The sequence below is a fragment of the Dioscorea cayenensis genome, chromosome 4, assembly GCF_009730915.1.
Source record: "Dioscorea cayenensis subsp. rotundata cultivar TDr96_F1 chromosome 4, TDr96_F1_v2_PseudoChromosome.rev07_lg8_w22 25.fasta, whole genome shotgun sequence".
NCBI classification, from domain to species: Eukaryota; Viridiplantae; Streptophyta; class Magnoliopsida; order Dioscoreales; family Dioscoreaceae; genus Dioscorea; species Dioscorea cayenensis.
The window spans coordinates 851,346-872,935 of NC_052474.1; the positions used below are offsets into that span (position 1 = coordinate 851,346).

The window sequence follows — 21,590 nt, forward strand, 5'->3', positions numbered from 1 at the left end:
CCAACAAAAAAACAGGGAGCACAAAACAAAAACCGAAAAAAATCTTTCTTTGAATGTAGCAGCTTAACATAAAACCATACTCAATACCTTAGATTGCAATCGATGAAATGCCAACTAGTTGCATGGGGGACTTCTCCTTCGAGATACCGGGTGGAAAGGGAAAAGTCGATGAAATGCCAATTACAGAGGCTTCACGGTGAGAGACAACTTCGGAGACGACTCGAAATGGAAAAAGTCAAGACGTGAGTTGAGAAAAAAGCAATTAAACTGGCTCCAATAAATTGCCTCTGGGGTTACCCTACGGAAAAACCGCCCACTTCCTCTCAAATCGCCGAGATGGTCTGCAGCCCACGACTCCCCATGCAAGGGCATTTTTCGTCCAAAAAAATTTGAAACTCACTCCGCTCACATCCGTTCTGAGGGGTTTGGGGGTTTGAAAAAAACATAGACTTTTAAAAGGAGGGGTTTTTGGGGATTGCAAAACTAACGGGGTGTTTTTGGCAATTTTACAAACTTAAAGGGTTTTTTTGGCAATTTCCACATTTTTTTATCATATAATTTTCATTTAAATAATTATCTACTTTGTTGGAAACTAGCTGGATTTCAGAGGGCAAAAAAAAAATAACCGCAAACAAGCTTTTGAGCAATTGTAAAATCCAAAATTCAAAAGATACATAAATACCATCAAGTGAGCAATATTTAACTATGAAAAAAATTATCATTTTCTTTTGAGACCCTTTTCCATAACCCATGCACCCAAAAATTCAAAAATAAAAACATCACTTCAATGATAATTTTTATCCAACTTTAAGACCCGAATAAAATACAAGCTTCTTTCACATTGGCTATTGAGTTCCCTTCTTGTTGCTTGAAATTGAGAAGCTTATTGGATGGAATCCTATAGGTAATCAAACATATCATACAACACTCTTGTGAATTCCCTGCTACAAAACAACCGAATATGTAAATCAAGAATAAATTAACTCCTATATCTATAGTCAGCAGCAATAAGAAAACCTTCACAATCCGACGCATTTTGCCCATCTAAAGAAACAACTGATCTGTTTGGGCAATAAGTAAGGTTCAAGAGAAGCTGGATCCAAGTCTGGGCTTCTCGGATTCGACCATATGTACACCCCTCGTTCTTGTTTGGTACCTGGAACTGTATTATCGAGCACAAAGGCTACAAGAAGAGCCACCACCATATTGAGTGACAGAAGTCCATTCAATGCATAGTTGAGCTGCATCAAAATTGTGCAATCAGTTTAAAAACAAGACCTAGGAAAAGCGGAAAAGCATGCAATAGATATAGTTCGTACTCCTGCATTTCCAATATGGATAGGACCATCTGATGCTGCGGCATATGGTATGAAATAACTGGGCAGAATGAGGCTGGTATTAGGTTGATACTGCTGGAAAAATGCCGGGATGGATAGAGAGATGAACATTGTAAATCCAACAATGATTATATTTCTGGAACTTGCTGTCTGAGTGTATTGCATTGTTGATAGGCCGAGAGCCACAATCAAACCCCAAGTGAAGCACAGAACAGCAGCAGCCAAGGCGAGCGGGATAGATGCAAGAAGTGCACCCACTTTTCCTGTGACATGCGGACACGCAAATTTAGAGCAACTGCCTCAAGCACATTAGATTGCACACATTGCCATGAACACTAAGAAGCTCCAAGAGAAGAATTTATTCATTACCAACAAATGAGATGAAGATCAAGAATGCAGCTCCAGCTACCAAGGCTTTTCTGCTACCCATCTTTGTAACCTCTAGGGTATGCATATTCTCTGTTAGTGTTGTTGAACCAATGCCTGTTCCCCACAGTCCAGCTAGAATGCTTGAAATTCCTTCCAAACCAATTCCCCTGCTCACTACCCCAGGAGTTGGGGGCCTTAAGTTTACTAGTAAGGATGAAGCATGATAAGTACCAACCTGGATAAATGTCAACAATGAAACCAACAAAAGACTTGATTAAAATCTTCAACGATATTGGAGGCGACCTTAAGCAAAAGCATCAAAAATAATAGTGTGTCTTGCATTGTTTCACCAAAAGCATACACAAGGCTTGTGAGCATAAACAAAAGAGAAGTGAAAACTTATTTCTTACATTATCTGTCAAAAAATAGAATTATAAATAAGCCAATGACGCGAACAACTACTAAAGTTTTGCCAAGACAGAAAAATCACCGGGCCTTAATATTTGCAAATAAAGTTTTTTTTTTTTTTCTATAATTTTTTTTTTCTTTTTGTCAGATTGTCAAACATTAACTGCTACTATTTGTCACCTACAAATCAAAGTGAACACAGGACCAAGATATATACAGAAAACCATCAACCATAAGTGTAAGGTCTACTGAATAAACAAGCATCTTTCTTTTCAGTCACTTGAATAGGAATGAATCTTCCAATACATAAATCTACAAAACTAGCAAGTCTTTACACTATCGGCAACTCACGATCTGCTTGAGAATAAAAGCACAGGTCATTATCTAACTACAAACAAAAAGTAGCAAATGATCAATAAGTTGATGATAATTCAAAAAGAAGCCTTCGGAGATGCACATTTTTTTAGGATTTCCAAATAAGGTATTATCCTATATTACTGATATTCAAAACAGCACTCAGAAAAATAAAATACTTTCCTAACCAGTAGAAAGACTACAGAAATAATTGCATCTTTTTTGATTTATAGACACATGATATTCTGTAGCCAATTTAGGAGCAATGTACAGATAAAAATACAAAGTCAGGGATGACACATCTTGCAATCATTTAATAGTGCCATAACTAACAGTATATATATATACTCACTGAGTCAACTGATGCCACAATTGATGCAATGATCATTAAAATAGATGTCTTGAAATGGAAACTTGGGGCACCCCATTGGAATGGATAGGGAACCCTAACCCAAGCAGCAGTTCTCCAAGCATTGGATGCATCAGTTCGACAATGCCTCATGGTATCCACATGTCTCTTGCATGAATCCAGTAAGATATTTGAGTTAGGTATGTTTGAGTTACATCCCTTATAATTATAAGCCCCTCCTGTAGTCAAAAAGAAAGCATATGCCCACACTATTGCAACACTGAGAGGAACCTGAGACAGTAAAGATGGAAGAAGGGTAATGAGAGCACAAAATCCATCTAGCCTCCGAAAGAGAATGTACATGAGGCCCAAGAGGACATTGGTTACAGTTGTTGGATGCTAACAAAGTCCACTTCAGCAAAACAAGAGATAGGAAATCAAATTACCGCATAAACTAGGAAGATGTGATGCCCAAAGATAGAAATTCTTCTGAGATACTGCAATCAAGGAAAAGGGCAAACTGTAAAGATGAAGAAGTTTCTGGAAGCCAATAAGCATTGATATACAAAAGAGCATATCAAATGGGAGAAACATTCTAAACAGCATCAGAGTCTTTTTGATGAGGAAAATTCATTTTTAGCCTTAAACTAGAAGTTATCAAGAGCTGCGGAGTTGTATACCAGAGTGAAAATTAGAACCAATATAATAAGCGGGACACTAATTTCAGCACAGGTGCCAGCTTGAGGGAAACCATAGCTGAAAAATGCCAAACCTACAGCAGCAACAGTTGGAGCAACAACCACTGGATTTATTAACCTGCAATGTGCATGCAAAACCTTGAAATTATTCATGGATTACTCTACAAACAGACAAGACACAGCATTTAGAACATTAATTAAGAAACCTAGAATCAGCCATGTAAAATATGTCTATAATAAGTGCAAAAGGCACTACTACTAGCCCCTGTTTCAATAGTTTTAGATAAACCACATACACTATCACATTTCTAACCCAATTCATAGGAGCTCTATACTATTGAAATTGTTTCCATAGTAATCTGGTGTATCACAGAAAAGATAAATGAACAAATTGTCCATAGTAAAGGGAGGGAACACTATATCCAATAGATATGAGAATTCAATGAACAACACATAGGGGGAAAACATGGAGTTTAGGGATTCAAAGATCAGTATATTAAAAGTCAAATCAGGCGGAAAAAGGGAATCGCGCTAAATGACATTCTACAGCTTTCGTGTGTGCTAAAAACTTAACTCATCACATGTGTGCTTCTATTCCGTTTCTTTGTGATACAAATCTTTTAACAAATAAACTGAGACAAAGGAAAAAAAATTACAAAATGACTGCCTATTGGTTCAAATTTTATCTTGTAAGGTGCTTTTGCCTCATGAATAAATTTGAAGGCTTGATTAGTTTTCATTCTACTAGCAAGTTGTATAGGCTATGTTTTGAGACACAAATATGAGAACAGTGAAGCGATCAGTAGAAGCTCAAAGAAAGTCAGATGGAGCACATATTAGAAAGGAAAAAACTTAATCAAAATAATCGAGATTTTGTACCTCAAGAAAAGGGCCATAAGGCCACTGTATCCCAAAATTGTCTGAAAAACTGAACCAATAATGATAGCCCCTTGTAGTTCCCTCATTATATGCCTAAATTTCTGCATTCAAATAAAATGATATTTTCAACAACCCATCAATTACAAAAACTCTCAATTTCTAAGAATCATTATCCCAAAGTGCAAACTTACATTTTCACTGAGATTTCGAAACTCTTCAGAGTTAATGACAACCAATGCTGGAGCCAAATATACAAATGAGCTTCCTTGGACCAATGGAAGCCTAGTACCTAGAAATGAATGCATTATAGTTGTAACACCAGATACCAAAAGCATGGTGGAAATGACATTAGCAGTCTCCTCCTGTCATATATAAAAACCAGTAACGCTAAATTTTGTTATGTTTAGCTCAAACAGTGAGATATTAGTAAAAAACAATCCTTACATCAGTTCCACCCATGGCTGGTACCATAATTAAAGGAATGAATACAAGTGAACCCGCCAATGACAAGTAGTGTTGGACACCATATGGAATAAGGCTGGCTGCAATTAGAACAGACACAATAAGACCCGGAACAATATCGGTTCCCTGTTTCATAAGTAAATCAGCTTTTCTACTTTGACAAATTCTAAAAGATACCAACAGTCTTACACGAAGTCACACTGAGAATTATTAGAAAGACCACCTATTCTACAAGAACCAACGCTGAAAAATATTGAGTGGAACATCAAAACACTTCGCCAAGATCAGGGGTATACAATGAAACCTTAAGTTTTCTTTCCTAGGTGCATTATTGTTTTACTTATTGAAAAGAAAACATGAACTAGATACAATCTTTATGATGGCAAATGAACTCATCCACGAAGTCAAACAGAACCACACTCAACACTAGCTTAATTATAGTGATTCTTTGAACCTGGCAAGTTAATTCCATAACAATGTAAATAACCCACTAACAAGTACAAGGCATTTCTATCAAAGGCAAAAAATTTCAAATAGTTGTGCAGTAGCAGCATGATAAAGGTTCGAATTTTAAAGTACCATCTAACTTGAACATGGAATTGGATGTTACTAAAACAAAAGCAAGATGATGAAGTGAACTAACCATAACCCGGTTTATCTGTTAGTCTAGACTTAAGCCTTGGTGATCTATTCAATGGTGGATTCTCCAGCTCGGGAGACTCAGAAAACATATCAATCTCCACTTCACCGTCAAATTTCTGGGCATCCTTCTTCTTCGACTCCTCATCACCAGACGCTACTGGCGCTATCGCCGCAACACCCACATTAGCATTCCTATTCCTATTCCTATTCCCGTTCGCATTCACATTCGCATTCACCTCCTCTGGCTTTCTCTCTTCCTTGATACCCACCCCAGTCTCAACTCCAACCCTTCTCTTATCCTTCTCATCAGCTCTCAACCCCCCATTCCCAGAGCCAATCTCGATCCCCTTACTCTCCACCCCAATATTCCTCCTCCGGCCCAGCATGGGTTCAATCTCCACCTTCGGCGGAGACCGAGCTCTCCGGCGCTCAATCCCCTCCTCCAAATCCACCTCGTCAGCAGGCCGCTCCATCTCAACCTCACCAACGGTACTGACAACGGTCTCTCCAGAGAAATTAGGGTTAAACCCAGTGCGCTTAGCCCAGGACTTGAGGTCTCTGGGGTTATGATCATTGTTGTGAACGAATGGCTCGATCCTCGGCGGCCACGGCCCTGGCCTCGGCCGGGCCTTCGTCTCCTCCGGGATCTTGGAGCTGGAACCAGGATCCATAGAGGAGATCGAACTACCACTCAACCAGAGAGAAAAGAAGGAGAAGGAGAAGGCTATAGAGACGAAGATGAAGCGGCGGTGAAAGCGAATCGTGGAAGCGAAGGAAGTGAAGATGATAAGAAGCCACTCACGCAGTGTGCCATGGCATGGTAGAGAGCTGGTCGCTTTCTTTTCTGGTGTTTGTTGGACTTTTTAATTGTTTAATTAATTATTTTACCGTTGGTGGGACACGTCATTTAGTGCTGGGATTTGAAATTTGGGTGCTAAATTTGGATTATAATTAGTAATTCTTATGAGTAATGAGTGGTTTTTGGATATTAATTAATTATTTTCTGTGATTTTATAATTGGAGTTTTGTTTTTAATTGAGATTTGTTGGATTTTAATTTTTGGTTGAGTTTTTTTCTTTGGCTGTGATGATTGTGATGAGAAATGTTTGATGTGAAGTTTTAATTTCGGATTGGATTTGGTTTGTTTATTTAATTAAATACATGTGATTTTATATTTAATATAATGATCAAATTTTAGTAAGATGAGAAACATTTAATTTTATAAATAATCTTTATTTATTCAGGTATTTTATTTATGAACATTCTATGTCAAAATTTGGATAGTTAAAATTTTACCATACGTGTGAGATGTTTTGGTGACTTTGTCAAAAAAAAAACCTCAATAAATACAAGGACCAAATAGTTATGGGGAACATATATATTTATTTATTTTAATTTTTAAAAAATTAGATAAATTATATAAATTATTATTTTTTAATATAGAAAATGATGAAGGTAAGTGGGAAATTTTTCAATAACTCCACAAAAAAATAGATGGTCTACAAAAATAATAAAAGACAAAAGTTTGTAAGAAAATATATGGGGCATTGAATTACTCCATAACAGTTTTTTCCTTTGATGTAAAAACCTAATTGAATTCTTTATAGATGCTAAGGTAAAAATGAAATTTTACCGTTAAATATGTAATAGCAAAAAATTTTTTAACATTATTTATATGAAGTTCCAAATCAAACATATTAATAAAAGAGACAATCGGAATCTAGTATTTTTATCGACGCTACATTAATAAAATTCTGTGTATATTTATAATAAATTCAAGACTTAAAACTCAACAAAGAAATACAAATTTAATTATTCATATGAGTAATTGAATATGTTTTCAAATCACCATCACCACCTATCAAACAAACAACCAACAAATGATATTTTTTAACATTTTACCCTTAAAGGCATAAGTGCTATTTTCAACTTATTACATATAATTCTCATATTTAAAAAGAAAAAATATTTTTTTATAATAAAAATCTGGCTGTTAAGACGTCATAATTATTGTTTTTATTTGTTATTTTTTAACTTTCCAAATTTAATAATATTATGATAATACTATATTTTCCCAAAATCCAAATACCCACATATATAATGGCAAAATGAATTTAAATATTATTTATATGAAACACCAAATCAAACGAACGAACTGATTAAAAACACATGATAAAAGAAAAAACTATAAATAAGTTTTCTCATAGAGACACAATAACATTAATGAAATTCCTTTATCATGTATATTTTAGATAAATTCAAGTCTTCACATTCAATAAATAAATATAAAATCTAATCATTCACATAAGTAATTGAATAATCAACCAACAAATAATATTTTTAAACATTTTACAATAGTACTATTTTCAGTATGTCACATATAATTCCTATTTTTAAAACATATTAATTTTTATTTTTAAAAAATCCAACAGTTAAGAGGTCATAATTGTTTTTTTTTTAATCTTTTATTTTGTCCACTTTCCAAATTTAAATAGGATCATGTTAATAATATATTTTTTCAAATACCTACTTAATACTATCTTTTCCCAAAATCCAAATACCCGCTTACATAATGGCAAAATAAATTTAAATATTATTTATATGAAACACCTAATCGAACTGATTAAAAGCACATAATAAAAGAAACAACTAGAAATAAGTATTCTCATAGAGTCACAATAACATTAATGAAATTCCTTTAGCATGTATATTTTAGATAAATTCAAGTCTTCAAATTCAATAAATAAATATAAAATCTAATCATTCACATAAGTAATTGAATAACCAACCAACAAATAATATTTTTAAACATTTTACAATAGTACTATTTTCAGTATGTCGCATATAATTCCTATTTTTAAAAACATATTAATTTTTATTTTTAAAAAATCCGACAGTTAAGAGGTCATAATTGTTTTCTTTTTTTAATCTTTTATTTTTTCACTTTCCAAAATTAAATAGGATCATGTTAATAATATATTTTTTCAAATACCTACTTAATTAAGGACCGTTATGTAATTAGTAATTACCGTTTACTAGCTAAACTACCTATAAATAAAGATCAGCGGTAACGAAAAGCGAAACCAAAATCTCTCACTCCCTCATAAACCCTAAACCCTGTGCCTCGCTGCCGAGCGGCAACGGCGACGGGTTTCGTCTTCATCGTTCGATCCCTCTCCAAACCCTAGCAATGGCGACCGCCCTTGCTTCTCAAATCCGGGAGATCAAAGCGGTCCTTAGAGGCAGAGAAGACCCTCTCCGTAGACCCATCACTCGCCCCTCTATCATCTTCGATCCCAAAGAAGCTGCCGATATCGACCTCCGAACTATCCTCTCCTTAGCTCTTTCGGGTAATCTACTCTCTCTCTTTATCTCTCTGCGACATTGATTGTTCTTCTTGTGCTGTTGTTTGTGTTCTTTAATCGATTTTTTCGTTGGATTCAAGGTTTGGATGTTCTTAACGAATTGGATAGTAGATTCGGGAAGTATAGGAATACGCTTTTTAGTCACACGAGCCTTGAAGTAGATCGTGAAAAGATGGTTCCCAAAGAGGAGGAGAAGCTCAATATTTCTATCCGTTCTTATCTTCGTCTGCTTTCTGGGCACTTGCAAACCCCTGCGGCCCTGAAGACTCTTGAATACCTTATACGACGATACAAGTATAGTATTTGTGTTTTCTTTCAGTTCATGGTTTTTGATTCTTGGTTTTTTTAAGTCTTGAAAAACTTTGATGTGATTTTCATTTGTTTCTGTTTATCAATTTTGTGGTGCAGAGTTCATGTCTTGGATGTAGATGAACTAATTCTATGTGCACTGCCTTATCATGATACCCATGCTTTTGTTCGGATTGTTCAATTACTTGAATTGGGGTGAGATTTTGGTTCTTGCTGGGTGCTCGTCCTTCTATTTTATTTTTCATTTTTTTGGTTTCGATAATGGTATTCAACCTTGATGCCTTGCTGGTGGTGGTAATTTTTTGTTGTTGTTATTTTTTTTTAAAATTTTATTTATACATTTCAATGCAGAAACTCAAAGTGGATTTTTCTGGAGGGGATCAAGACATCGGGGGCACCTGCTCCGAGGAAAGTTATAGTGCAGCAGAGCATTCGTGATAAAGGCATTTTGGAGACAATATGCAATTACGTATGTACCCACTTCTATATGATTGGCAGTCTGATGCTATATGGAGGTTTTAGTAATTAATCCTGCTTTTTTTAACAGGCATCACCTACTAAGGAGTTCCAGCATTCAAGACCAGTGATTTGCTTTTGCACTGCAGTCATTGTAGAGGCTTTAGGTGGCATTCCTAGGCTTGACACTGATACAGTGAAAAGGGTTTTAAATTTTGTGTTTGATGGGCTTAACCCTGACATGAGGGGTAGCCAGGATCACAAGGTTTGTTCTGTAGGTTCACACAGTGCTAATTATCCAATTTCTGCTTTTAAAATTAAAATTACTACATGAAGTAGTTCTAGTAGCCATAATATGATACTTTGTGGTGTCATACTGTTTATTTCATATTATTTTAGTTGCGCTGTTCCTCTTGTTGAATTGATGGTCAACAAAAGGTATAGGATCTTTTCTTTTCCCTCCTCCAATGGAGCCTCTTGTCCAATGTTTGTGGCTTTATAAAATACAATCAAATTATCATGTTTGAAAGTGTCAAATACTAAAATGTTCAGTTGGCAGGCTGGTGCACTGATGGTTGTGGGTTTATTGGCGACTAGAGCAACGCTAGCCCCTAAGCTTGCTCAAAATTTAATCCTCTTTGTTGCAAGAGTAGCTCAACAAGACTCAAAGCAGTCACCAGATCTATCTTGGCTACGAGTGGTGGTTATGGCCATGGTTAGCCTTGTTCAGGTAAGATACTCTCTAGAGTCTTTCATGTCATTTTTGCTTGTGGCAAGCTCATTTCCAGTAAAGGAAACATGCTTGTATGCCATTTTTGGACCATATGACAAAATTGCAAGGGTAAATATACTTCCACTGTATGCAAATGCTCAATAATTGTCAGGAAAAACTTCAATACATTGTTCAGGACTTCTCTAAAAAAATAGCCTGTTTTTTATGTGAAGATTTGGTATCTATATTGTTACCTAAGAATTCAAACTTTTATAAATTTGCATCTATTTTCCATCAGTTTTAATGTTATTGTCTCAGCAAGTTTCTGCTTAAGATGCTTGTTGTGGATGCGCTTGCTTAATCTAACATCTTATTTAGCTGCATGCTTCATTGCCTGCGAATGGTTATGTTTGGTAAGGAGGCTCTTTTATTCTCCTCTTGCATGCCTACCTTTCTGTAACTAACAAATACTGTCCTCTGAATGCTTACTCAACTCTTGATCTTCCCCATGCATCAACCAGCCAAATACTAAGTGTTGCTGATGTGAGGTACTGCACGCTTAATTATTTCCCAGTTTCATTTTAAGCGAGCTTGACTCTTATCCCCAGGCACAATCAACTCAAATGTTCCCGAAGAAGACAATTATGATTTTAAGGGATATCAGGTATTTCACATGAACTTATGCTAACCATTTTAATGGGAGTTCATTTTGGGAAATCTCTTTTGTAATGTCCTTGGTTTCCCGCATCTGCACTCATGATGGTTCTTTTACTCTTTTCAAGGGATTTTGCTGCAATACTTTCTGGATTGTTGCTTGACTTCAAGATTCAGAAGTTTTTGTGTCTCTACCTAGAAGCCTTGGTCGATTACAGGTTTATAATTTTGTTTCGTTTAGCTTTCTTCTTCTTTAATGTATAAAAACTTATTGATCTTCTTGACTCAGTACGTCAGATGATTCTTGTCGTCTTACACTAGTTGAAACTATGGAAAGTCTTCCTCTGAAGGATTTTGTTGAAAGGATTGTGTTTAAGGTGCTTGGATTTTGCATCAAGTTATCTCGGCAAGTGGACAGCTCTAAACTACATGATGCAGGTGGTTTTAATTTGATATATTTGTAGTTGCTGCCTATATATATATATATATATATTGTCATTTCCTTTCACTACCCACTGTTTAGCTGTGCCATTCTCATAGTAGTTTATTCCTTTTCTCTTCTTTTTGGGTATTTTGTTTTCATGCCACTTGTTGTTCTCTGTCTCTTATTTTATTTATACACTATTTTCCTTATTTTTCATAGGTATTTGGGGGAAGCAGATATTGCTTGTTATTGGTAATTATTATCCATGTGAGCTTCAAGCAGCTGTTTGTAAATATCTTGAGGTTTGTTACAGGACCTTCCCTTACAATTATCTTCTTTTAATGATTTTCTAAATGAAGTTTCTGAATGGATTATTCTAGAATTCAATGAGAAACTCTACAGAGGAGGAATCAGTTTTTGATACTTTCTGCCTTATGTTTGATGGCCAATTGGATTTACCACAAAGCATATCCGATTCAAAAGTTTGGTTCTCGCTTGAACACCCAAAGGTACCACCTTTTTTTATGAATTTAATTTTATGAAAAGTATTCTAATCTGGTCTGCTCTGACTTTTTTATATCTCAATTTGAATGCATCATTTTAAATTTTAGGTTATTTGGTGTTGTCCAGTCATCCAGTCCACTTATTCATTCCTTTTCTAGTGGCTGCCTTTGTGAAACAATTTCATACCTTGTTTTGTTGTATAGGCTGTGGTTCGTCAGGCTACTCTATCTCAGATAGCTAGAACTGGTATCATCAAGGAGTTTGCAGATACACCACAGGTGTGCTCTTACCATTGTCTTGGTATCACCACTTGAGTAGTATTTCAGCTGCCTAGACTTCTTTGTGCATTGACTTGATGCTATCCATGGACTGAAGATTAAATATTGACCTTTCTTTATATATGCAGAAGCTTATAAATGTACAAGATGCGATTGTGCGACGGCTTTATGATGATGAACTTAATGTGGTCCAGGCAGCTTTATCTGTTGATGGATTATCTATTTTGATCGATCATGCATGCCTCTTTAAAGCTTATCAGGATATCCTTTCTAGATGTGTCCACATAATAGAAAAATGTAAGAACTTCTTACTAGGCTTCTTATATTTTTATATTTTTCGTATTTTAGTTTAACCAAAAAAAATTTCACGACTGTGTATGAGGGATATTTTTGCAGTGACTGTAGGTTTAGTTCTTCGGCAATTAATAGTTATTTGTATATTTCGTAAGGGATGGTTTTTTTTTTTCAATCAGGTTTTTTCTTTTAATAATCTGGATGCACTTTATTCACGCGTTCATGTACATAAATTTTCAAATAGTAAGCATTTAAGGTAAGTTTACGAAGTTAAGGAGTGTAGAATACTAGGAGTTTGAGCATTTATTTTTGTTTAGATGAGCAGTAAAGGTGGTGACATGAAAAGGGAAGTGTATAAACCTTCGGTTATGAGCCATCCTATTTGTTTCAGATGGCTCATTAAACGTTGATGGTGGAATCTTACTTCACAATGAGTAAAGGGCGTGAAGAATGTATAGAATGGAAAGGAGGGTCAGAAAAAGGATAATAAGGATTAAGGAAAGGTTTATGTACAGTTCATATTATTCCATGCTAAGGTTGTAATACACGCAAAGGCCTTCCCTAGCTTGCCATTGTGACTCTACCTTCAAGATGCACGTAAATAATTCAAAGTGTTGAACTGTTTGAAGAGTTCTTTACAAATCCAAGTGCATTGATACAGTCTGAAATATGAATACATGTATGAAGTGCGTTGAAGTGGCATTGAGTTTGTCACTTGGTCTCCAGAGTGTAGTGCATGAAACTACTAATGTTTACTACTATGATCGTTAAATATGCTTCTGTTCAGGTTGATTCTTATGTATGACACATCCTCCTAATGTGCTTACATGTATTTTGTATAATCTGCAGCTACCTCTAAATCATCTCAGGCTACTGATGTTGCTATATTATGCCTTGTCCACCTTGTCACGGATTTTGGTTCTCACTTGGATTATTCTAAAGAAGTTGCTACAATTCTGTTTCCTTTCCTTCTTGTTTTACCCAAGGTTTTTCTTTCTGCTTAATTTCTGAAAATCATTTTGGTTTCTTTATGTTGTATTCGGATAATAATTTCCTTTTCTTCTGGTACACTTTGCAGACGTGGAAGGTCTCTTTGAAGGCATTGGAATTAGTTAAGCAAGTTAAATGGAAATTCTATTGTGATAAACTCGTTGAACATGATCCAGTATCTTGTGAGCGAATTAAGGTAAGAAGACTTTTTAGTTCTTTCATTTTGTTATTGTGCAGTTGAAATCATTCTGTTAACCCATTGCCTGATACTTGTGATTCCAACCTGCATTTGGATGTTGCTACTGCTTTTGTTGTCAACTAGTTGAATGACGGCCTCAAGTGTTGTTCCAAATGCTAGTGACTTTCGGGTCAAATTTATTTTTAACATGATTATGTGATTGTCATTACTTATAATCCATCTTATTTTTGAGGCAAAATTCTAGTGTTGTTTGCAGTTATATTGAGTATGCTGAAGCAAATTAAAGCAAGAGTCCTTTTCATAGAAAAAGACAGTTGCTTTTTATTTTTCTGTCTTTGACGGCAGACATTTGAGCGATTTATTTAGTTGTTTTTATTCGAAAGACCTAGCCCAACTAAATATGGATGGTGGTAGTGTTGCAATTCAGTCAATTGAGTTATGGACCAAAGCCTTCAGAGGATGTTGATTTCTACAAGACTGACTCCTGAAGCAATTATGTTACCAGCAAGTGCCTTTTCCATAGAAAATAGGCACTTGTTTTTTAATTTTCTTTCTTTTGCAATAGATATTAGAGCAATTTATTTCATTATTTTTGTTCCAACGACGTAGCCTAACTAAATCTGGATGCTGGTAGTGTTGCTATTCTGCCAATTGAGTGATGGACTAAAGCTTTTTAAGGGCTATTGGTTTCTGCAAGGCTGAATTGCGAAAAAATTACACTGCCAGCATTGTGTTTTTTGGAATACTTTCGAGCTATATCCTATTGTTGTTCACTGTCGCCAATTCTGTAATATTCTACCATTGTTCACTAGTTCAAAACCTTCTGCTTCATTTTGGATGTTTCCTCTAAATGAGTTGTGCTTGTTTGGTGTTGTCATACCTAAACTTCCTTATCTTTTCAGTAACTTAGAGAAGTGTTTGTCTGCCACAACTGAGGACTCTCTTTATTGTGGTTGAAGGTTCCTTTTCTTGATGATTTTGGTGCATACCATGACCAGCCCTTCTTGCATTTTGCATGTGAATTTTACTTCTAACTATTGATTTGTTGCGAATGTTTGATTTATACCATAGTAAAATAAGTACGAAAGTGTTAGTTGATATACTTGCTGGCAAACGGTGATGCTTATTTTATCTATGAACTATTTGTATGATTTGCAGGGTTGGGACGCTGATTATGTCACTACAATTAATTCAGAGACCATTGAAGCACTGGCGAATGCTTTGCTTTCAAACCCACAAGACCACATTCAGTGGTTGGTAAATTCCAGCAACACGAATAAACTTTCCAGGATTCTGTTTTTATTGGTTATTTTGAAGGCATTGATGATCTGTAAAGAAGGTAAATGTGCATTATGCATTGCTACCACTTATCTAATACTATGTGGTGAACTGGTAATTTACATTTTATATGCACTTTTCCGCATATTTACTTCCATATGTTCATAGATTCTGCTGTTTTCTATCTGATCCTATATCCTACTGACCAGGGAAACTTAGAAAATCAAATAAGAATGATCATATATATATATAGGAAAACATGTTTTACTTGAACTGGTGCTACTACTATCACTTGCTTTTTTCCTTAAAATTGCCTTCACTATTCCTGACATCTTTATCATTGTCGTCATTCGTGCACAAAAAAAAAAAAGAAAAAAAAAAGAAGTGCTTCCTCTGCATGGAAACATCAGTTCATTTTGTATTGCATGTTTAACTTCAATCTTTAAACTTCCTTGACAGTGTTGATTTCCTTTTGTCTTTCATTGTCTCTTTTATCTTCTCAAGGTACATGCTGATTACAGTGAACTTGAAGTTTTATTTTCTCTTTGTTTCCTTCCTAATACTTGAGAATTACTGTTTATGATAAATAGGTAATATGTCGAATTATAGTCTTTAATTAACAAAACCAGTACGCTTTTATTTTGTTGGAGGCCAATCTGAAATCTGGGTTTGATTTCTGGTTTGACCAAAGATGCACATGATTGGGGGACAAGGACAATCCAAGGCATTTGAGCTGAAGTGCCTGACTTGGGCTTAATTGTTCTGTAGCTGCCTCATTTTTATTTGGCCCAATTGCACTCCATTTATGGGTTGCTGTTGGGGAGTAGTGATGGGGCAGAGAGAGCAGTGACACACTGGTATATGGACTAGTATAGTTGAAGAATTAAAAATGAGTATAGCAACAGATTAGCCAGATGCATAAGGGGGTTGAACGAAGGGGAAAATTGAGGTCTCATTTTTCATGTTACCCTTTCTTGAATTGGAAGGGACATGTGCCCTTCTATGAACAGTCATGTGCCTTTTTGATATAAAAAGTTAAGGATTTGATAAAATTAGGAATAGTTATGAAAAATGAACATGTTAAGAATTTTCTTGATTTCTTTTCTTCTTCCTTTTGCTTTGTTCATATAAAAACAATTGAAGATGATGCAAAAGGAAACTGAATTGAAAACAATGCCACTCAACAATTCTAAATGTGCTTAGGTAAAGAAAACAACAGTTTGTTTTACTTGTGTTTAGCATCGATGAATTCTATGAAGCAGTATCCCTTTTGTAATTTGTATTTCTAATTGGTAACTTGTCCCTTGTGTTCATTTCTATCAGTTAATGGCAGTTTTTTCAAACTACATAAAGCTTGCTTTCCACCTTTGGTAAATGAGTGGCGTGAAATGGAGTCTAGGAGAATCATTCTTCTGTCTGAAGAGGTTTGCTGTTGTGATTGATTCTAAGCCATGTGAAGTATTTTACATTTAGTTAGAATTATAGTTTGGACAGATGTGTCAATGTTGTCTTTGATAATTTGCTTTGCAGTTCTATATGGAAAAATTTGATAAAGTCTGCAGTGGATTTGTGGATCAGTTGTTTAGTGCTGATCTGGATGCCATGAATTCCAAGATTATGGTTTGCATATTTTGGAGTTTAGTGCAAGCATGTGCTGAAGCAGCTCACCAAGATTCTTCGGTATGTGTATACTTGTATTTTTGGTTAAAATTTATGCCTTTTAATTTGCTAGTGTGTAGAATTGTTCCATTATTATATGTTAACAATTCAGATATTTAATTTACATTCTTTGTTTCCTATTTTCAGTAAATATTTTTCTTCAATCCACTGTATAATTTCTTCTACTTGCAGGAGTATTGCTGTGACCAGATACTTGATGAGCTTTTCCTTTTCTTCGCAAATTCACCTTCAAGAAATGTTTTTAGGAAACATCTTCATTTTCTTGTCACAAGATATAACAAAGATACCTTTCAATTGCTTTCAAAATATTTCACTGATGAAGGTCTATCTTTTGAACCTACTTAGCATTTCATCAATGTTTCATTTCCTTCTTTTTCAAGTTTTTTCTTTGAAGTACATAGGATAAATATCCCAAGTTCATCTTGCTTAGCTTTTTAAATCTGACATTGAATGAAACATTTACCTGTAATTCTTCTGGTCAATTACCTCTTGGTTATGATGTTAGTTAGGATGTGTCCATGATATTGTGTTTTATGTGATCTAATAGTTTGTTCCACTTAATGGTTTGGCCAGAGTAGTTTTCACACAAATTTTTCGTACCGTCTTCTGAATGTATCTTTACCATCTCTTCTTGCTTGGTTTTGGACTCTTGCATTCCTCACTAATACAGTGATGTGATGATTTTTTCCGCAATTATAGATCACACTCATTTTGAGGGGGAATCTCCCAATGCATTGTTATTATTCCTTTTGCAGACTGCTGTCTCAGTAATAATACTGCATTATAAAGAATTATCTTTAAGACAACTGGCATCATAGATTGGACTACAATGTTAGTGTTGTGTATTTTAGTTTGTCTATTTTCACGGGCATAATACACTGCTTTTATTAGACTTTTTATGTCATTAATGACTATATCCTAAGTTTGTTAGTGAATGTTTAATTTCTTACATGCAATTGTAATAACTCATTTGAGTGATTTACAGTTTGCATTTGTTTTGATGAGATAAATGTATGAATGATGTGAAAGGGAAAGTAATGTGATATTTGTGTTTTTTCTTGGGTTATTAGCAATTGATTATCAGAAATTTTTTTGGTGATAATACCATGTTTATGATGGATTGGGTGAAGTTTACTGCAACTGCACATCTAGGGTTCTATGTGTTCGGCACTCCAATTGACATAATGGATATTATTTATCAGGAATTATCTTCTATATGTATTGTACTTGTCCTTCACAGGATTTCCGGAAGAAGTTCAAATTGAGAGCCTCGTTTCTGTCTCTGCTATATGTTCCATGCATACGTCACCAGATACAAATATGAAGGAGAGCAGTCCTCTGCAATTGTTATTTGGATTTTCTTCCCTCCTGATTCCACTTTCTAACAAAAATAAGGTTTTTATTCTTAAACATATTTTTGGTTTTTCTATTGTATTCAACAATCCATAATTTGATAAATAAGCACGTGATTTTTTGTGATGGTTGCCTTCTTGTCAGCTGAACCGTGGGTTTTGTTTTCCACAGGATATACGAGCTTCTGCAGTGAGCTGCACAGAAAACCTCCTTAAGTTGTGGCGCTCCTTTGATGTCTCTCGTTTACGCAATGGTTATTGATCTTGCTAATTTTTTGATATCTCCTATATAAGATATTTCCTGTAATAACTAGGTTGACATATTAAAAATGTCAGGGAATGATATGATGCTGCCTCGTGGTATATCCACTGCAATTTTTGGGGATTTTTTGGAGTCTATAGTCAATCAAAAGAAGCTGATAATATCAGATGTGGATTTTCTCTCATCATTTTTAACATCCATGCTGAGTCCATGTCCAGATACACTGCGGGCACCGGAGAATATTAATAAAAGGTTATGTTTCTTTTTGTTGGCTTTTACAAAATATTATCATGTTGATATATAGAGGGTTCAAAGGATATACTGTTTGCTTAGCAGAAGCACACTATTTAATCTTGTAATTATGTGGTTGTGAAATATGTGTGCATCTTTATTAATATTTGTCTTCTCATATCTATGCTTTCTATGACCATTTAAATACAACTTGATATTCAAGCCTCTAATTTTCTAAGTTTCAACATTAATTGAATTTTCCCTGTATTATTGTGTTTGGGAATCTGCATTTATTTGTATTTTAATTCAGTGATTTTTATTTGCGAAGGGTAGATATATGTTGGCTTGGTGTTGTTTGTTCTATTTTGGTTTGACAATCATGAGTTTTGTGAAATATAAAAAATTTTGGAGCGGAATGAATTGCATTGACTTCTGTCACTATAGTATTAGATGTTGTCTTTGTTTTGCACTTCAAATTTCTTGTGATTTTTTTGAGTCTGTGAGTCTAAATATTATTGGTCAATTCTACGGATGAAATAATACATACAGATTCCAATCAGAATGAGTTCCAAGATGATTATGTTTCAATTAGATGTGTGGGATCTAGATTTAGACACAGAAACATGTATAGAAGCCCTTGTGTTTTTATATGTTTTTAGTCAGTGACATGAAATCTTTCTTCCAATATTTAAATTGTGACATCTATGATTTTGGTTAGTCTTTAGTGGCTTGAGCCAAGCTCATAGATTCATCTTAATATACATTAATACTTCTCGATGCTCTTCCTCTGAGTCATGGGCAAAGATTTAGTTATTTTCCCAGAAATCTGGCAACACCGTAAATTATCGCTGGAAGAGGGATAAGCTATTGTACATGAACACTCAGGACAAATAAAGTAGCACCATATTTGAACAGTAAAAATAGTGACCAAGGAACCTGAAGATTGAAGATACAAACTATTCTTTATGCTCACTTTTTAGAGAACTAACACTGAGTTCTTTTTGTTATTATAAAGTGATTTTAATGGCAATTTTACTGTCTAATCTCTGAAGTTGTTCCCCATGATTAAATTTTGAAGTGCCTTTGTGTGTTGTATCTTTCAATCTGCAAGGAAAAGGTGTGATGATTCAGTTTTAGAAAATAAGACGCATGTATATTTTTTTCCAAGTATTGGCTGATTTTCACTTGCAGCTACTATTCCTGTATTTTTAGAATTTGAATTTCTGTCTCTTTTCTAGGTTTGATCAGTCGACGAAGGATGGCATATTATTCTTTATTTTGAGTTCTGCTCTTGAACTGTCTTCATATGGGAAGGTATGTGTTGAGCAAGTTACCACGCATATGTTTCCTTGTTATTTTCTATGCCCCATTCCCCCTCTTTGTTACTTTATGATGCATGATAGTTTGTTCTTTTATCTTCACTTATCATTTGTTTTCTTCTCAGGAAGGTTTAGTCAACTCCATTGGAGGAAAAAAATATATTTTATAAGGCTCATGTGTTTCTTCTTTCTTTCAGCTAGCAGTATTCTCTCTGCTTAAAGGAGTGGGAAGTGTTATATTTCACGTTGAAGGACTCAAACTGCTGCTGTTTGAACTTTTGGAAAGACGTAATCAATACTGCATTACACACCAAGCCCTGCCAACCATTGAATCAGAGACCTTGTGTTTGCTTTTGGAGGTAAGTAAAATTCATAAAAGCCCTTGCCTCAGAGATTTCTTGTTTTATATTTACTTCTGCTAAGTTCTTTTATAATTTTATGCAGCTATTCTGCATTATTCACTGAAATTCAAAAATTTGCAGGTTTTTCTTTCAAGTCCAAGCTCTGGACAGTATGATGCTGACATCGGCAGTTCTCTTATTAAATCTTTAAAAGTAGGTGCAATGGCCCTTGGCATCTGTTATTCTTTTGCAAAGAAACTTGAAATTGTTTTTTGTTCCTTTTTCCTTTTCAATGTTTCAAAGCTACCCTTGACTTTTGTGACATAATAACTTTCAGGTGGATGGTTTGTCTTCAGAAGATCCAGCTGGCCCTTCAGCACGTATGTGTGACTGCCCTGGACAATCTCATGCATGTACTTTGTACAATCATTTGAAGGCTGATGTGCAGTACGTAAAAGAAATTACAACGGGGGTGAGCATGAACTCTGCCACTGTTTTGCACTGCAGCATTATCTTTCGTGCATAGTATGCTCTTGATTAGTGGGTGTTCTTTGAAAATATAAAGGAACATCAATACCTATTGAAAACTCATTCTAAGCTTGAAACCTCTTTAAGACTTTCAGTTTGAAATCGAATAGTTTCAGGGCTGAGATAAAACCCAATTCCTGGGCAGGACGTTGGACAGATTGTTTTCTTGTAGTTATCAATATCAGGTATGATGTGTTCAGTTGCAAGTGGAGGAATGGTTCAGGGCTGAGGTTCAAGGCTGGGGTCTGGAGTGGCTGGCTGTGAGGGCACACTGGTCAGGGCTGCAGAACGTTGGATGACGCGTGAGAGTTCTAACAGTAGCAGAGTTCATGTTTAACCCCAATTTTGCACTCAACATGGTATTGCTGGAATATGATGGTTCTGAGCATCACAGCTGTGGATCTTCCAGAGATCAAACCTACTGAAGGACTATTAAGTCAAAAGTCAAGGGCTGGAGACATTGAAAAAGAACAAAACTGGTTGCGAATACTTGAATTTATCAAAGGCAACCACTGTCCAGGCTTCGGACGAAGAAACTGCAGTTTTGGTTTGTTGGTGTTGAATAGCTGCATAAATTGCATAAGGCCATTAAGGCAAAATCTAGGGCAGGGGCTTTTGTAGTTTTACTTTCAAAGTGACACCGGGTCTCGGTTCGTGGTGGCAGGGCTTGATATTGTAATGCAGTGTCGATGCATCTTCAAGGACCGAGCAAGTTTAAGGTCCTTCAACGTGAAATATAACGCTTCCACCCCAAGCAGAGAGAATACTGCCAGCTGAAAGAAGAAGAAACTTTCCCATGAACTTATAAAATATATTTTTTTCCTCCAATGGAGTTGACTAAACCTTCCTGAGAAGAAAACAAATGATAAGTGAAGATAAAAGAACAAACTATCATGCATCATAAAGTAACAAAAAT

The 21,590-nt window shown here is 35.3% G+C and overlaps 2 protein-coding genes across 3 annotated transcripts; one reads left to right on the plus strand and one right to left on the minus strand.

Moving 5' to 3' along the window:
* Nucleotides 1-763: 763 nt before the first annotated feature.
* Nucleotides 764-6,323, minus strand: LOC120259037 (nucleobase-ascorbate transporter 11). 2 transcript variants are annotated; one of them, XM_039266570.1, is made up of 10 exons: nucleotides 5,500-6,323; nucleotides 4,839-4,936; nucleotides 4,586-4,756; nucleotides 4,395-4,495; nucleotides 3,498-3,633; nucleotides 3,264-3,314; nucleotides 2,821-3,108; nucleotides 1,707-1,941; nucleotides 1,320-1,600; nucleotides 764-1,241 (listed from the first exon to the last, which is right to left on the minus strand). In XM_039266570.1, exons 1-10 carry the CDS (start codon nucleotides 6,167-6,169, stop codon nucleotides 1,020-1,022), a joined length of 2,253 nt encoding a protein of 750 aa, XP_039122504.1. In that variant the 5' UTR covers nucleotides 6,170-6,323; the 3' UTR covers nucleotides 764-1,019. The 2 variants fall into 2 exon arrangements, with proteins under 2 accessions (XP_039122504.1, XP_039122505.1); XM_039266571.1 differs by lacking the exon at nucleotides 4,839-4,936 and having other exon boundaries at nucleotides 4,586-4,683.
* A 2,271-nt stretch (nucleotides 6,324-8,594) lies between these two features.
* Nucleotides 8,595-20,938, plus strand: LOC120258087 (uncharacterized protein At3g06530-like). Its single transcript, XM_039265432.1, has 27 exons — nucleotides 8,595-8,848; nucleotides 8,944-9,157; nucleotides 9,272-9,367; nucleotides 9,524-9,641; nucleotides 9,720-9,893; nucleotides 10,188-10,358; nucleotides 10,949-11,004; nucleotides 11,123-11,212; nucleotides 11,284-11,432; nucleotides 11,638-11,720; nucleotides 11,799-11,927; nucleotides 12,126-12,200; nucleotides 12,329-12,497; nucleotides 13,344-13,480; nucleotides 13,573-13,680; nucleotides 14,842-15,022; nucleotides 16,285-16,385; nucleotides 16,492-16,641; nucleotides 16,813-16,963; nucleotides 17,882-18,036; nucleotides 18,166-18,247; nucleotides 18,330-18,507; nucleotides 19,725-19,800; nucleotides 20,003-20,164; nucleotides 20,288-20,359; nucleotides 20,484-20,593; nucleotides 20,860-20,938. The coding sequence occupies exons 1-27, from the start codon at nucleotides 8,689-8,691 to the stop codon at nucleotides 20,936-20,938; spliced, it is 3,426 nt and encodes a 1,141-aa protein (XP_039121366.1). The 5' UTR covers nucleotides 8,595-8,688.
* Nucleotides 20,939-21,590: the final 652 nt, after the last annotated feature.

Coding starts and splice junctions, on each gene's coding strand:
- LOC120259037 (XM_039266570.1), bottom strand. CDS start 6,169: ATGGATCCTGGTTCCAGCTCCAAGATCCCGGAGGAGACGAAGGCCCGG. Junction 4,496..4,585: donor TTCGAAATCTCAGTGAAAAT/GTAAGTTTGCAC, acceptor ATTTGAATGCAG/AAATTTAGGCATATAATGAG. Junction 3,109..3,263: donor ACATCTTCCTAGTTTATGCG/GTAATTTGATTT, acceptor TTACTGTCTCAG/GTTCCTCTCAGTGTTGCAAT.
- LOC120258087 (XM_039265432.1), top strand. CDS start 8,689: ATGGCGACCGCCCTTGCTTCTCAAATCCGGGAGATCAAAGCGGTCCTT. Junction 15,023..16,284: donor ATTGATGATCTGTAAAGAAG/GTAAATGTGCAT, acceptor CATTTCTATCAG/TTAATGGCAGTTTTTTCAAA. Junction 16,386..16,491: donor TCATTCTTCTGTCTGAAGAG/GTTTGCTGTTGT, acceptor TTTGCTTTGCAG/TTCTATATGGAAAAATTTGA.